Source organism: Populus nigra, chromosome 9 (genome assembly GCF_951802175.1).
Source record: "Populus nigra chromosome 9, ddPopNigr1.1, whole genome shotgun sequence".
NCBI classification, from domain to species: Eukaryota; Viridiplantae; Streptophyta; class Magnoliopsida; order Malpighiales; family Salicaceae; genus Populus; species Populus nigra.
In genome coordinates, this window is record NC_084860.1 from 17,486,937 (window position 1) to 17,501,766 (window position 14,830).

Below are 14,830 nucleotides of genomic sequence, written 5' to 3' on the forward strand. Positions count from 1 at the left end.
TTTAGATCATTTGATACGCTGATATTAAAAATAATTTTTTTAAAAAAAATATTATCTTAATATATTTTTAAATAAAAACACTTTAAAAAATAACCACAACAACACTTTCAAACACATTAAACTTAAAATACCTAAAAAAAAATCAATTCTGAACAAATGCATGCTATGTGCGAGGCTTTAATCACCCTTGGTATTGAAATTTCAAAAGTGATTGATGTTATGAGACTGAGAATCCCTGTAATCGGAAAATTTATCGAATCTGATAGATTATATGATTTTGCATGTCCCCGACGGACACTCATCTTGAAGAGAGAGGTGGGGTGTTTTGCATATAGAGACTTGTATTAACGAGGCTGGATTTCCCTTCAAAAGATTCATAAATGGCATGGGGGCTTTCAAAGAAAAAGAATCATGCACCAAACAAATTGGCCTAGGAGCAAAAGACATGCATCCATTCTGAGCCTGCACTTGTCTAATTCTGTTAGATACCCTCTGCTTCCTAAAAATCATATAATTTATCAGTACAGACTAAAGCTGTACTGATTAAGCTCAAATCTTTGTCAGGGTGGTTTCAAAACCCTTGGTATTAGTTACTTGTTAGAGAGGGTACCGATCTGTCAGCGCAGTTCCAATTCCATACAACTTTGCAATGCTGAGATGAATTTTGTTTTGTCAGAAGATCATCTTCATCAAGCAGGCTCTCCTGTTTAAAGACGGCTATCTGAGAAGCAAAACCTGGTTCCACATCACCAGAACCACCAACCCCACTGAACTCGACGCTGTAATTGTGCTTCTTCGCTAGTTCAGATGCCCAGTCGTTGAACTGCTCTCTTGTCCACTCAAACTTGTGGTCATGGTTGCGAAATTTACATGACTCTGACTGGCTTTTCTCGTCTGGGTATTCTTCTTGAGTTGCAGGACTAGATCTTTGTAGAATCACGTTGTATTCGTAATTTGGGGTGGAAACTATAAGAACCTTCGGACGAAAATATCTCAATGCTATATCACCAAAACGACAGGCCTGGTCCTCCTCCATATGCTCTATTACCTGTAAGCTCCAAAAACATACAGGTGCAAAAAAGAAAATCGCAGGAGAACGATAAACAGTTCATTGATTTATAGAAACATCTCTAATCATGCCAAAAGATTGTTGCAGTACAATTACCTATGCAAAAACTAACAGCATCACAGCATATAGAGCTTACTGACATGGAAAGTATAAGAATGACGGCACAACTAGAAGCAACACAGGGCTAACCAATTTTAAAAACGCCACTATAACATTAATTTTGTAAGGCACATTTGAGCTCTCCCCACATTCACAGGGAGGTTGTCTATTGGCACAATAATATACTATAACGTGTCAATTACCCCAAAAAAATATGGAGAATCCAATACATTGTGTGTTCAAAAGCACACATGAATCCCCTTTCTAAATGTTCTAAAACAACCAAAAATATCAAAAGTTAGGTAAAACATGCTTCTTGATTAATACAGCCTCCATTGTATGATATTCCAGCCAAAGAAACACCACATTAGATGCTAAAACCCATTCCAAGAGCTCTAACCTAGCAGGAAATGTACTAAAGGAGGAAGATAAATACCTCTAAGCAAGTGCCAATATCAAATCCACTCAATTGAGGTTCAAATTCTGTGATGGAACCATCATAAAGAATAGCAGATTTGATGCCTGCATCTGACTTTGAGCTCAGTTTTGCATGCAGTACCTGCAGAAACAATACCCAAGACATGTGACTGATATTCGCTGACAAGTAAAGAAAGGCCACAGAGTATATAGTGGAGAAACACTGCTCGGTGATGGTTCAGACCTTTGCAGCACGGCCAAGACTCTTCTGTGATATGTCAACACCAACAATCTTTTCTAGTGAAGTTGGGTAATCTAACAGAGAATCCAATAAACTTCCAGAGCCGCATCCAAAGTCAACCTTAAAAAAAAGGTGGAGATGAAGGGAGACAAAGATGTCAGTGATGAGGGATAAAAATTACAATCCTAATTTCCTATTAACTAACTATTAATGAGAAATACAAAATATGCACCAAAGTAGCAGCACAAGATTTTTTGATATGCTTCACAGCATATTCCACCCGTTGCTTTGAGAGCGGAGGGCTGAACAGAGCCTGCTCCATTCTTTCTTCTGGTGGTTTTGTCACACGCAACAACGTTACATGGTATTCCAACCAGCAAGCTTCTGCCAAAACAGGAACACAGAAGATCAATGCACTATAAGATAGATGTCAGATCCAATGGTTAACCTGAATTTATGTCATAAACTAACAATTTTCATTTCCAAAGAGAGTAAAAGTTGCCGTACAACATACGTTCCATTAAATAGTCAGTCTGGTTTGTTTCTAACAGTTAGAGAGAAAAAAATCATGCTAATTTTTGTAAAAAAGAATCTGTATTAAAAACAGAAAGGGCAATTCATCTTAAAAGTTAATAGCACACAACAATCCCAATTTCCCAACCGAAGATAAAAAAAGAAATTGATAAGATATACTTCCATTTTTTTAGCAATGTAAATCAACCAATGATTCATGTCTAAAGATTCCTTGATTCAGTACATTAAGCTAGCTACATCTTGATTTGGATAGATAACAAAGGATTGGGATGCTCTAGTCTTCCTTTCTGCAGGTTCATTAAATCCTAAACTATTAAATCTAAATTTAATGTGCCGGATTTAACACACCTGACATGATTTAGTCATAATAGAAAAGGTAACAACTTAATGACTTGTAATTTATGTTCTCTCATCTAATCTAGATCATTGAATTCAAAATCAACAGTGGGGTTTAGAACATGATCAGTCATGTTCGATTAGGAACATGAGAGGATCCATATCTGATAATAGGGACCAATAATTCAAATTCCAGGTTAGGAAATTCATTAATCAGATGTCAAGAAGCACAGTTAATGCCTTTATGCATCCAGAAAAAAAAATGATATGAATTTGAAAAGTGTGAACCAATCACCTGAGGATAACAATGAGTGAATCCTTCCAGGATCATCAACTGCAGCTAGAATGAACTCTTGAGGGGGCAGATTCATGTTGAAATGAGCACATTGACCAGCTGACATTTGGGTAACAACTGCTTCAAGAGCAGAAATCACTGCTCCAGCCCCCATCTCAAACTCAAATTCATCTTTACTTTCAATAAGCTCTTTTGTATGTCCACCTTCTGTCACTAAGGATACAGAGTAACTTATACACAACAAAGATCCATTAGAGGGGAAAACACCAGAATCTGAACCTTCAATGTTAGGTAAGCAAACATCTTGTCCTGACAAAGTATATTGCATATCAGTACTTTTTGATTCTGGTAATTTGGATCCTTGAGTCCCACTTTGCTGAACATTATGAATGGATTGGGATAAAGTAAACTCTTTATGAAAGTTTTCCAGAGAAAAACTAATGTCAAGGGCATCAGCAGAGCAATTTAGCTTCTCCAAAGGCATGCCAAGGTCCTTAAAATATGCATTCAGCCATGAGAGAACTTTCAGAGAAGCACTGTGGGTAGCATCAGTCTGCTTCCTATAAATCTCCTTAGGGGAACACTCTATGATCAAATCCCGACCCTTGGAAAATACTTTTACTTCACATCTAAAGTTGCTTTCCAGTCCTACTGATTCTCCATCGCCCGCATTTAAACCTCCTCCATTTGCATAATCAGTCGCAAGTCCAGCTACCTCAGTAACCTTCAACTTCTTCTGTGATCTCAGTAACTCGCATGATGCCTTTAAAGGAACACTTGTAGTTGAGAAGATAGGCTCAGATAGTCGATGCTGATGGCAGAATGCGAATAGGATTTCCCTTGGGAAGGAACCTCTCCAATTTGCTTTAGTAGTGAATACTAAGGGCAACTCTGCTGCAAGTATTGCTTCTCTAGACAACTTGTAATTTCCACTAGGTATCTTGCTTATAAGCATCCTGAATAAGACCATCTAAATTGATTAAATTATGAATAGCTGAAGGCTTAGGGTATTAAAGTACATTATGCAACAATGTGAGCTGCAGGCATCGCATAGGAGATGCAGCCTTTGGTGATAAACAGTAGGAGCCATTCATTGCCACAAAAATTAATAAGGAGCGACAAAATGATCTAGATTTTAAGTAGTTAGAGCATACAACAGTTGATTAAATAAGAAAGTATTCAACTTCACATAATAAATTAAGAAAATAAATAACAAAAAAAGAAGAAGAAAGAAGAGTTATAATTTGGAATATTATGTGCAAATGAAAATGCATCAATAAAATGACATCATATTAGAATGAGTAACTTGAAATTTATTTAAACAAAAAGCTTATCCTTTGCTGACATTATTCAACATGAATTAAGCATTGCCTACAGAAAGAGTACATCAAGTTTGCATCAAACCTAAGGTTTGATGCAACATTGCAGAGAAAGGCTAGTGATGGTAAAACAAGAAATTCATGGGAAAGAGTTCAAAAGAGACCTGTAATATGATTGGAGGGACACGTGTTCATGGAAAAGTACTTTAGACCTCCATGTGTATCCAATGGAAGCCATGATTGCATCACCGTATATTCCTTGACCACAGAAGTAACTTGCCCTTGCATTTGGAGGTCCTTCCACATGAAAATCTTTCACATTTGCAAGGTCCGACAACAGATCCATCACAAGTGACTCAGAAGCAGCAAAATACAATCTGGTCTCTGAGGAAGCTTTACCAATAATCCTGTGGAGAAAAGTATGAAGTATTTCCAAAACAAGTCACTCTTTCCTGTTTTGATAGGAAAAAATAAGATTTTATTTGAAAAAAACAGAATATAATGCTGCAAAGAGAAGAGTAATGCATCTTCCAAACAAGAAAAACATCACATCATGTCATGTCTGCAAGGAATGAGGAACCCATTTTAGGTGAAAAGATGCATCATCCCAGGCTTTCTGTATTACAAACACTTCCGCCTACCTTGAGAGCAAAACCTTGCTGGCATCTGTTACACCAAGTTGTTCTGCAATAACATCCAGGTAATATCCGGCGGATGAAATATTAAGAGTCACTGGCTGAACAGTCTTATCCTGTGAAGCTGGAATTTGTATTGCTTTAACCAATATGCATTCTGGGGAATCAGATTGCTGGATATCTGATGACTCTATGATCTCAGTGGGATATGGATTTTGCTTCTGAATTGAAAGCTGCCCCTTGGATGTAACACAGCCTGACAATCTTGGTATAGTCTTCATAATTAATGACAAAGCCAAAGAAGGTTTTAATTCCACCTCAGGGTTGAGTAATTTACACAGATTACTAGTCTTTGTATCACAGGCAGTAATGACAGAAGCAGGTACCAGACCATAAAGATCACCTCTTCTCAGCAAAGCTGCTCTAAGGTGACCCCTCAATGGATGAAGAGGTAGAGGGAACTAACAAAGACACAAACAAAGGAGAGGTTAGAGAACAGCACTATGGACAAACCAGTTCAAGGATCCGTACATACATGTCTTGCAAAAACCAAGTGACATGTGAGTATTATATGTACAACACAACCTGTTTTACAATTTATTTCTATACAAACTAGCAACCTCGTCTGAAAATAGATATAACACTAGCAAGTGGTGGGTGGACTAATGATTTGTAAAACGATTTTTTCAATGAAAATATCATGAATGCTCACATAAAAAAAATGACCAAAAAATTGAGCAAAATTACCCTACTGCCATTGTTTTCATTCATAATGTTTTCGATGCAAAAATCTCATTATAATGGGCATTGCTCTTTATTGGAATGTGAATTTATCAATTAATTGATTTTAAGATTAAGTGGTTTGTTTTAAGTATCATAATTTTAAAAAGTGTACATAAAAATAATTTATTTAAAATAAATAATACTATACATATAATGCAATTATTTGTAACGTGTTTCACAATATTTTTCTATACAAACTGCCAACCTCATCCGAAAATAGATATTTGATCTGATCAATCAAAGCATCACAAGGATCCTTATCAGATGGATTTTCAGCAACGGAATGGTGGCCTAGCTGCAGGATAAACAGTAAATAAATAGTCAAGTAATTAAATGGCATTGCAAAAAAAAAAAAAACAGGGTGAGGATGAAAGAAAGATATACATCTGTCTTCGTATTAATGAACTAAACTTTAGCAGAAGCAAAGCTGAAAACTGCATGATAAATAAATTAATCTCAAAGCAAAGACAACAAATAAACAACAACCTTGTAAAAATACAATAGCTGCTCTCTAACCAAATGCATTACCCAAAGAACAAATTAATCTCGTCACATAGTTACACAACACGAGTGGATACAGGCAAACTACATAACCAACACAACTTCATAACTAATAAATAATCAATTCCATATCCATCCAAATTTGGTAATGACATTCATTGCACATTATCAGCAACAATGCTCAATAAAATAAAATAAAATAAAAAATTCAATCATGATGAAGAAAAGGCATATCATTCAATCACAAGGCTGTATACTCATCCTCAGCTGTCAAGTTTAATCAAATTTGAAAAGTGCCAACGATAATATTAAGAAGGAAGCTGAAGCATACCCTTTTTAAAGCCAAATCTGCTGCAGATTGCTCGGCATCCTTCTTCTTTCTACATGTCTGAAACAACAGTAAATTCTGGAAGCTCTAGCTGGCACCGAAAAAGAGGAGCTTTCTGAGGAATTGTCAATCCTGGGAACCCATTCTGAGTTGACTCCTCCTGTACCTCCTCTACCTTATAACATGCCTTGCTACCAAACTTTTGGTTTATGATAGCCTTAGGTGAAAAAATTGTCTTCTTCACTCCAATTTCCATAAGCAACCTCCAAAAGTTCTCATAAAAATCACAACCACGCATATCATTGTCAATAACAAAACCAATTCAATTACATAAAGTAAAATAAAACTTTATCATGAAATGCACAATGCTAGAAGTCCCAATTTGCAACTTCTTTACTCAGCAAACAAACAGCTACATTCATAAAAATAAATAAATAAATAACACAAACATTAGGCAATCAACCTTTAGATAAAGAGATGAATCAAGCAATTTTAAATGAAAAAAATTGCTTCACTCCATTTTCCATAAGCAACACTCAAAGGTTCTAACCAATAATACAAAAACACATTATTAAAATGTAATGAGTGAGAGATAAAAAAAGAGTCAAACTTATACCTTAAAATACAAAATTGGGAAAGTCCCAGTTCCCTATTTTTCCTTTGCCAGCAACCAAACAGGTGGTATTTAATAAAGACGCAAACTTTCATTTAAAAAAAAATAACAACAACAATAAAGGCACAAACTTTAGGCAACCAATATGAAACAAGGATGAGAATTAAGCAATTGGAAAAGTAAATTCATTGGTCTCTGAGTTTTCTCAGAAACCAAACAGCCCCATAAATAAAAAGACACTTTATGCAGTCAATGAGAAACAGAGAAGAATTGAGCTGTAATTGAAAGAAAAACATAGAAATACAAAAATTTAAATGACCCAGAATTCAAAATTATCCAAGATACATACTTTACCATCTGCCACACTCAAAAGTCACCTGTACGTACTGTATAATACACATGCACGAATACATTCGAAAACAATAAGATAAGAAAAATAGAGAGACAGAGAGAGAGGGTGCAACCTCTGAAGAAGAGTAAAGTATCTAAATGGGGTTTGTGGGTTTGTTTGGCTTTTTGGAGTTCTTTATATGCTATGGACTATGGAGAGTGTACTCTTGCTTTTTCCCTCAAGGGTCTCTTGCGGTTTTAGAGAGAGAGAAGCGGGGGAGGGAAAGGTGGTCTTCATAGTTCATAGTTTATTTTATGCTGCGTTTGTTTTACGCTAGTTTGTTTTTGTGTTAGTGGTGTAACAAATACAGTAACATGTTTAATAAAAAAAAAAACTACGTTAATTCATAATAAAAACTCTATATTTAATATAGATATCAAAAATAAAAACACATAGACAGAAGACAGTAAGGTAGAAAAATAGAATTAAAAGTAGATATAATTTTAATTCTTAATTTTATAAAAACTTGGAAAGCAATCAAAGTCTTAAACAGCTTGAGATAACATTTTGTTTCACAGCGAAATGTAACATGGACATTGCTGGAGCGCAAGAGAATGATTAGAGTATCATCAAAAGCACCACTAGCAATTCCTCATTCATAAATGCACAGCCATGCAATCAAACATTGACCAAAAGATCATCATCAAGAAATAGCCTAGAACTGAAAATCTTCTATCCATTCCTTTTATACAACGATGGTTAATCTCAGTAGCTAACACTAAAATGCCAAAAAGAAAAACAAAGATCCGAAAAGAGAGGCCAATGAGATATTAAAACCTCAGATTCAAGCACAAACAAAATGGAACTGACTACAAGCTAGCTATATCGACGAAAGATCTTCATATATGGTCTTGATACCTGGCCTGTCAGAGACAGACCTTATACATCGTAAGGCTATTCCAAGGACCTCCTTCATTCCCTTGTCAACTGTCGGATTCACAATTTCCGGCAGCAAAGCAGGATCAAAGCAATCCGTGCCACGACCTTCTGTCACTCTCAACCGCACCCAATCTGTTAAGTCAACACTCCCCCCTTCCCCAGTAATTACATCACCAGCACACCTTCCAGTTAAAAGTTCCAAAATCATCACTCCAAAGGCATAAACATCTGACTTGAAGGAGGGAAGTGGTTTCTTAGAAGAAGCCAACTCTGGTGCACGATAACCCAAGACCCCAGCATCTAGTATTTGTTCAATGGTGCCAGCTTGAGTCATGAGTCGATGGAGGCAGTAATCGGCAACACGTGCATTGAGATCAGGCCCGTCTAGAAGTACATTTGTTGCTTTAAGGTTCCCATGTGGAACAGCACGGTCAAAATGGAGATAGTTCAGTCCACGTGCAACATCAACTGCTATCTTGAGCCTCTGGGCCCAGGTTAATGGGGGGCCTTTTCTTCCCGGTCGATCTGAAAAGTCAGGTTTATAAAATCAAAAGGCAATTCTATCCAATATATGAAATCCATACCATTACCAACATATTATGAAGATCCTATGTTGTTGAAACATATAGCTAGTAAGTGGTGAGCAGATTATACTTCTCTGTCCATGTGAACTTTTTACAGGAAATAAACCGTCTTTATTGCAGGATTACTTTTGTTCTTTCATAAGACAGGTTGTAATTGAACTATAACAACGTCAGGCAGACAAATTTCCCAATTAGTGAGGCATGACGATTCCAAGTTTCACAATCGCAAGACTTTCTTCCTGTTCTTCACATCTCGCAGGCATAACAATTATGTCTCACTTCATCTGTGTGACCAAATCAGTGTTTCTTTTCTTCCTTCCTCCCTTATCATGGAATCTGTAGCAGTTAAACTATAAAGATCAAAGCTAGAAGATCAGTATCTTACCATAAAGAAAGCTTGTCAGGCTTCCAGGTGAGATGTAATCTGAAAGAATGAGCTTTTCATGCTGTGTAGGCCCCCAGTAGTATCCTCTCAAACCCACCACATTTGGATGCCTAATGTTTGCAAATTTTTTCGCCTCCTTAGAAAAGTCCTTTCTCTGTTTTGCCACCCCTTCTCTCAACCATTTCACAGTAATGAAGACCCCATTATCCAGAGTTGCCCTATAAGAAGTCCCATGACTGCTCCTCCCCAAAACTTCAGCAGGAGCCCTAGACAGCTCCTCAGGTGTCATTGTGATTGTATCATCAAGAAAGTACAGCTCACCAACCAACCGATCTGGTGACCTTACATCCAGTCGTGCAAGGGTCTCAGCAGGGAATGAATCCCCAGACTCTGGTGACCAAGATAAGTGCCCATGCTTTGATGGTGAGAAGCCAGTTACTGCAGCCATTTTCTCATCAGGGCTGATAATCTCAGATGATGATCCTTTCTTTGATGCCACAAGATCCTCAGCCGACACAATCAATGCACCGCCACTTCCTGTTCCGCTTGTGCCAGAGGGATTTGTTTGAGTGTGCCTACGGATACCTTTATTTGTAACTTGACCTGGTGCGTTTCTCCTCCTTGTACGAATGTAAAGTATGAAGATGGCAAGCATGATGAGAATGATCAGAGCAATCACACATGCGACTATGACTACCACCTTGACAATGGTGTTGATTGGTCTCCTCCCAGAATTTCTACCAGGAAGATTGTTTGATCCAGGAGGAACAGCTGGAAGGCGTAATCTGTTATTTCCAGGATAGAAAGAAGAAGTAGGGAACCTCCTCAGGTTTTCTGGGACAACTCCAGAAAGATCATTATATGAAACATTAAAGCTTCCAATGCCCTCTGACAAGTTGTTCGGGAGAGGACCTGTGAAATGGTTTTGAGATAAATCTAATGAACTAAGCGAGCTCATGTCAGCCATGGAACTGGGGAGGGAACCAGACAAATTATTCCCTGCAAGATTGAGAACTTGAAGACCACTGAGTGAATCAAATCGACCAGGAAAAAAGCCATCAAGCTGATTATGAGAAAGATCAATAACTTGAAGATTGGATTGAGTAGTGGAAGGGGGAGAGAATTCAATAGCACCATTGAGTAAATTATTTTCAAGGTGGATTTCTTGCAGAGTAGGAGACATTAGTAACTCAGTCAGCAGAGATCCATCTAGCTGGTTAGAACTAAGATCTAGGACTCTAAGCTTTGGATACTGAGTAATAACTTTTGGGAGAGGGCTGGTGAAAGAATTATGAGAGAGGTTGAGATAATTTAAACGCAAAAATTGAGGGGCCACTTCAGGGATTGGCCCTGTCAATCGATTCTGGCTTAGATCAAGATACTCAATGTTTCCCCACTTCACCATTCTGGTTAGATTTCCTTCAAATCTGTTGTTTGATAGATCAAGTACAGCGCAGCTTCCTGTCACCAAAGGAAGTTCTCCAACAAGCGCATTTGATGACAAATCAAGGACACTAAGTGTTGTTGACATAATCATGCTTATAGGCCCTAAAAGATGAAGCTAAAATGTGAGAAGCACGGAAAAATACACTAAACAGAACAAAGCCAACTAAAAATAATAATAATAATAATAATAATAATAATAATCAGTAAGCACAGCTTAGATAACTCACAAAAAGCTAAAGCAGTTATTACAGAGCTACCTGAGAGATTATTGGCACTCAAATCCAGTTCAGTCAAGAGCAAAGAATCTCCTTTCAAAAGGTCATTAGGAATGGACCCTGAGAACTTGTTGTTGCTGAGCTTAAGGACCTGAAGCTCATAAGCAAAATCAAATCCTGGCAATTCTCCTGTCAACTGATTGTAGCTCAAATCCAACACCTTCAAACTTGCAAACAATTGCAAGTCACTTCCATTTAGCAGTGACCCACTAAGTTGGTTGTGGCTAAGATTCAAAACCTTAATGCTCTCAGACATACCCGGAAGTAACTTCTGAGAACTAGAGCTCACTAGCATATTCCCACTGAGATCAACATGACTCGCATTTGTTAGAAGAAAAAACATTCCATCTAGATGACCATCAAACATATTCCCATGCAAGTCAAGCACCTGTAGATTTGAATTCAGCTCAAACCCCTTCGGAATCCTCTTGCCAAACCCATTGGAAGACAAATTCAGATACACCAGGTTATTCAGTCTTGTCAATAACGTTGGCAATGATCCAGAGAAGGAGTTCCTGCTCAAGTCCAAAGACTGGATTGATGCAAGCCCTGAAATTGAATCAGGAAGTGAACCAGATAAGTTGTTCCCAGCCAATGAGAGGTTCCTCAAGCTCCCTAATTTACCAATCCCCGGCGGTAATGACGACGAGAATAGATTGTTAGACACATCCATAAACTGAAGGCTTTTGAAGTCACCTATATTGTCAGGAATCTCGCCAGTTATAGAGTTGTTTGCCATGGAGACTTTGACAAGCAATGTAAGATTTGCAAACACACTCAGGTCTACATTAGCAGAGAGACCTAAGTTATCAAGAACAACACCAGCCACATTTCCACCATTGCAGACAATACCATTCCAAGAAGAAGGGCAGCCATTAAAATCAATGGACTCCTCATTCCATGACTCAAGAACATAACCAGTGGGGTCATGCTTGATACCCTTCTTGAATTCGAGCAATGCCAATATGTCCTGTGAAGGCAATTGCCCCATGGCGGAGAGGAAAAACAGGGATAATAGCAAAAGCCTCAAAAGCTTCATATTCAATTATCAAAACTTAACAAGGGGGTTTCTACCATTTAACTAGAAAACCAAATTTCAGACCATATAAAGCTCAACAACTAGACCCAACAATGGCTGCTTGAAAGTTACAAGAAACAAGCCTCGTGACAACAAGAAACAAGCTCAATCTTGTAAGGGAATGAGGTTGTTAAGCTAAATGAACCAGCAATTTCAACCAAGTCTCAACCATTTGATAGTAAAAACAAGAGAGACTCGGAAAGCATTTCCTTCAAGAAACAAGAGGATTGACCACTTTAGACAGCAACAAACTGTACCACTAAACTAAAATCACCAACTCAGTACTGTTACCTGACAATGGAGCTTCAAGAGACCTTTACTGCTTCCAATGACAAAAACTCAGCTTCAATAAAGAAAAAAAAAATTTCAACCGACCCAAGCATTAAATGGCTGAAATGAGCTACAACAACACAAACTGGGGCCCTTTTTTAAAGAGATCTATTCATCTAAAAAGAACAAGAATTTTAGCATTCTCTCACCAAGATCTCAACTTTCATTAACAATGTAGGCTTAGTAGAATCTCCCACTCTAAAAAGACTCAAACTTTAAAGCAAAAACGAAAGAAAAAACACAACTTTCTTGCAAAGAACAGAACTTTACAACGATATACGACAGGAAATGGGACAATAAATTAAAAAGAAAAAAAAAACCAAAAATGTAAGCACTCATAAATGTAAAGGGACCCATAAAATATTCTGGCTTAAGGCCCTCTAATTACTGCCCATTTCAGCTTTGCTTAAACAGTTTTGTACAACAAAAAGACTAACTTTTTTCTTTAATATAGGAAACAACCAAACCTCTCTGTCTAAGGCAAGGGGGGGTTTTTCCTAAAACAAAAACCCTAATTTGTTTGCCTTGGTTTTTGAATGATTTTTAAAAAATAAATAAACCCTTTCTTGTTTTTTTTGTTTCTTTTAAGGGCCTTGGTGTCAGATAGTAAAATATTAATAAAGCGGGAAAATGTTAGGGTTTTTTTGGGGTCATCAACATTTTTCAAGGCACAATTTAGGGTTTTACCCGCCAAAAAGACATGGAATCTTGCACTAACATGGTGGACTTCAAAAGATTTATCAAGCATGGTTTAATATTGTTTTTCTGCTTGGAAGTACTCTAAGAATAAAATAAAATAGTTTTTTGGGGTTAGTGCCACGTAGGAAAATGGGCCCCACTTACTGCCCTTTGACTAGGGGTTCTGAGGGTCACTTCACTTTACAAATTCCAATAAATTGCATCACACAAGAGGAGAAGTGGGTGGAGGAATTATGATGAGTGGGACCAACGGGTCCTACATTTTTTGTACCACCAGTAATATTTTGACACTTGGGCATGACGTGTCTCCCTTAACTGCCAATACGCTATGGCATGGTACCTGTCTTGCTTTTGGGTAGGAATTGCTATGAAGTAAGCAAATCAAGGGCGATCACATGAACAGATCACCGAGTTCTGATCCACAGTGGATTTCTCTCTGTTCTGTTAGGGGTTATAAAATCATATATTACACCGTAGCGTCATTTAATGTGGTTATAATTATTTTTTAAAATATTTTTTATTTAAAAATATATTAAAATAATATTTTTTTTATTTTTAAAAAATTATTTTTTATATTAATATATTAAAATGATCTAAAAATATCAAAAAAATATTAATTTAAAATAAATAAATAAATAAAATTCAATTTTTTTTAAACACACTTTTGAAACACAAAAACAAACTGTTTTGGACTAGGTTGAGAAAAAAAAGATTCATGCAATTTATTTATACCATGTTTAAGACGTTGTTGTAGCTGCTTTTTAAAATACTTTTAACTCATAAATGAATTAAAATAATTTTTTTATTTTTAAAAAAATTATTTTTAATAACAGCGCATAAAAATGATTTAAAATTACTAAAAATATTAATTTGAAACAAATAAAAAAATTAATTTTTTAAAAAATACTTTTGAAACACGAAAACAAACATAATCTTATAAGATAGAAGCTTAGTTTTGCTTTTAAAAAATAAATTCAAATACATCATTTTATTTCATTTTATTTATCTTAAAATGTTATTATATTTTAAAATTATTCAAATTAACCATGTTTAACTTATCCAGTGACTCGAGTCATGGATGAATCCAAATTTAATAAATTTAATGCTACGTGGTATATTTATAAGATTTAGTTTGGAATTTAATCTGATTTTAAATATGGAATTGTGAGTTATTTAAGTCCATTTGTTAGTTGATATATCAATCTAATTTGTTTTAAACAAAACAATATTGTTTGAATTTAAAAAAAAAAAAAAACCTCCATATATAATGCAATTGACGCAAGCTAAACTATAACTATGCTAGGGAGATGAAGCAGAATTCGTAAAGTAAATTTAAAAAAGGGAATTATATATTTATTTAAATACAAAACTCAAAATCAAATAGAAAACATAATTTGAAAGACAATCCAAAAGTATGGAAGCAGAGCATGGAAAGCGGACTTTGCTTGCTTGCTTTTGAGAGTGTGATCTTCATTGGAAAGAGAAGAAAGGAAAAGGGAATCCTCTTCCTCGTGCATATTGTTTTCCTTTGCATGTGAGAGTGATGGATAGCCATCAATTAAAAGGAAGAATCCTATACATATTGATTAGACA

The 14,830-nt window shown here is 36.3% G+C and overlaps 1 protein-coding gene and 1 pseudogene across 1 annotated transcript; both read right to left on the bottom strand.

Annotated features, from left to right (window-relative positions):
- Positions 1-339: 339 nt before the first annotated feature.
- On the bottom strand, positions 340-7,847 carry LOC133702854 (small RNA 2'-O-methyltransferase-like; annotated as a pseudogene).
- Positions 7,848-8,119: 272 nt separating this feature from the next.
- Positions 8,120-13,086, bottom strand: LOC133702853 (LRR receptor-like serine/threonine-protein kinase GHR1). The gene is made up of 3 exons (XM_062127176.1): positions 11,113-13,086; positions 9,410-10,957; positions 8,120-8,965 (listed from the first exon to the last, which is right to left on the bottom strand). Exons 1-3 carry the CDS (start codon positions 12,167-12,169, stop codon positions 8,382-8,384), a joined length of 3,189 nt encoding a protein of 1,062 aa, XP_061983160.1. The 5' UTR covers positions 12,170-13,086; the 3' UTR covers positions 8,120-8,381.
- Between the last annotated feature and the right edge of the window lie 1,744 nt (positions 13,087-14,830).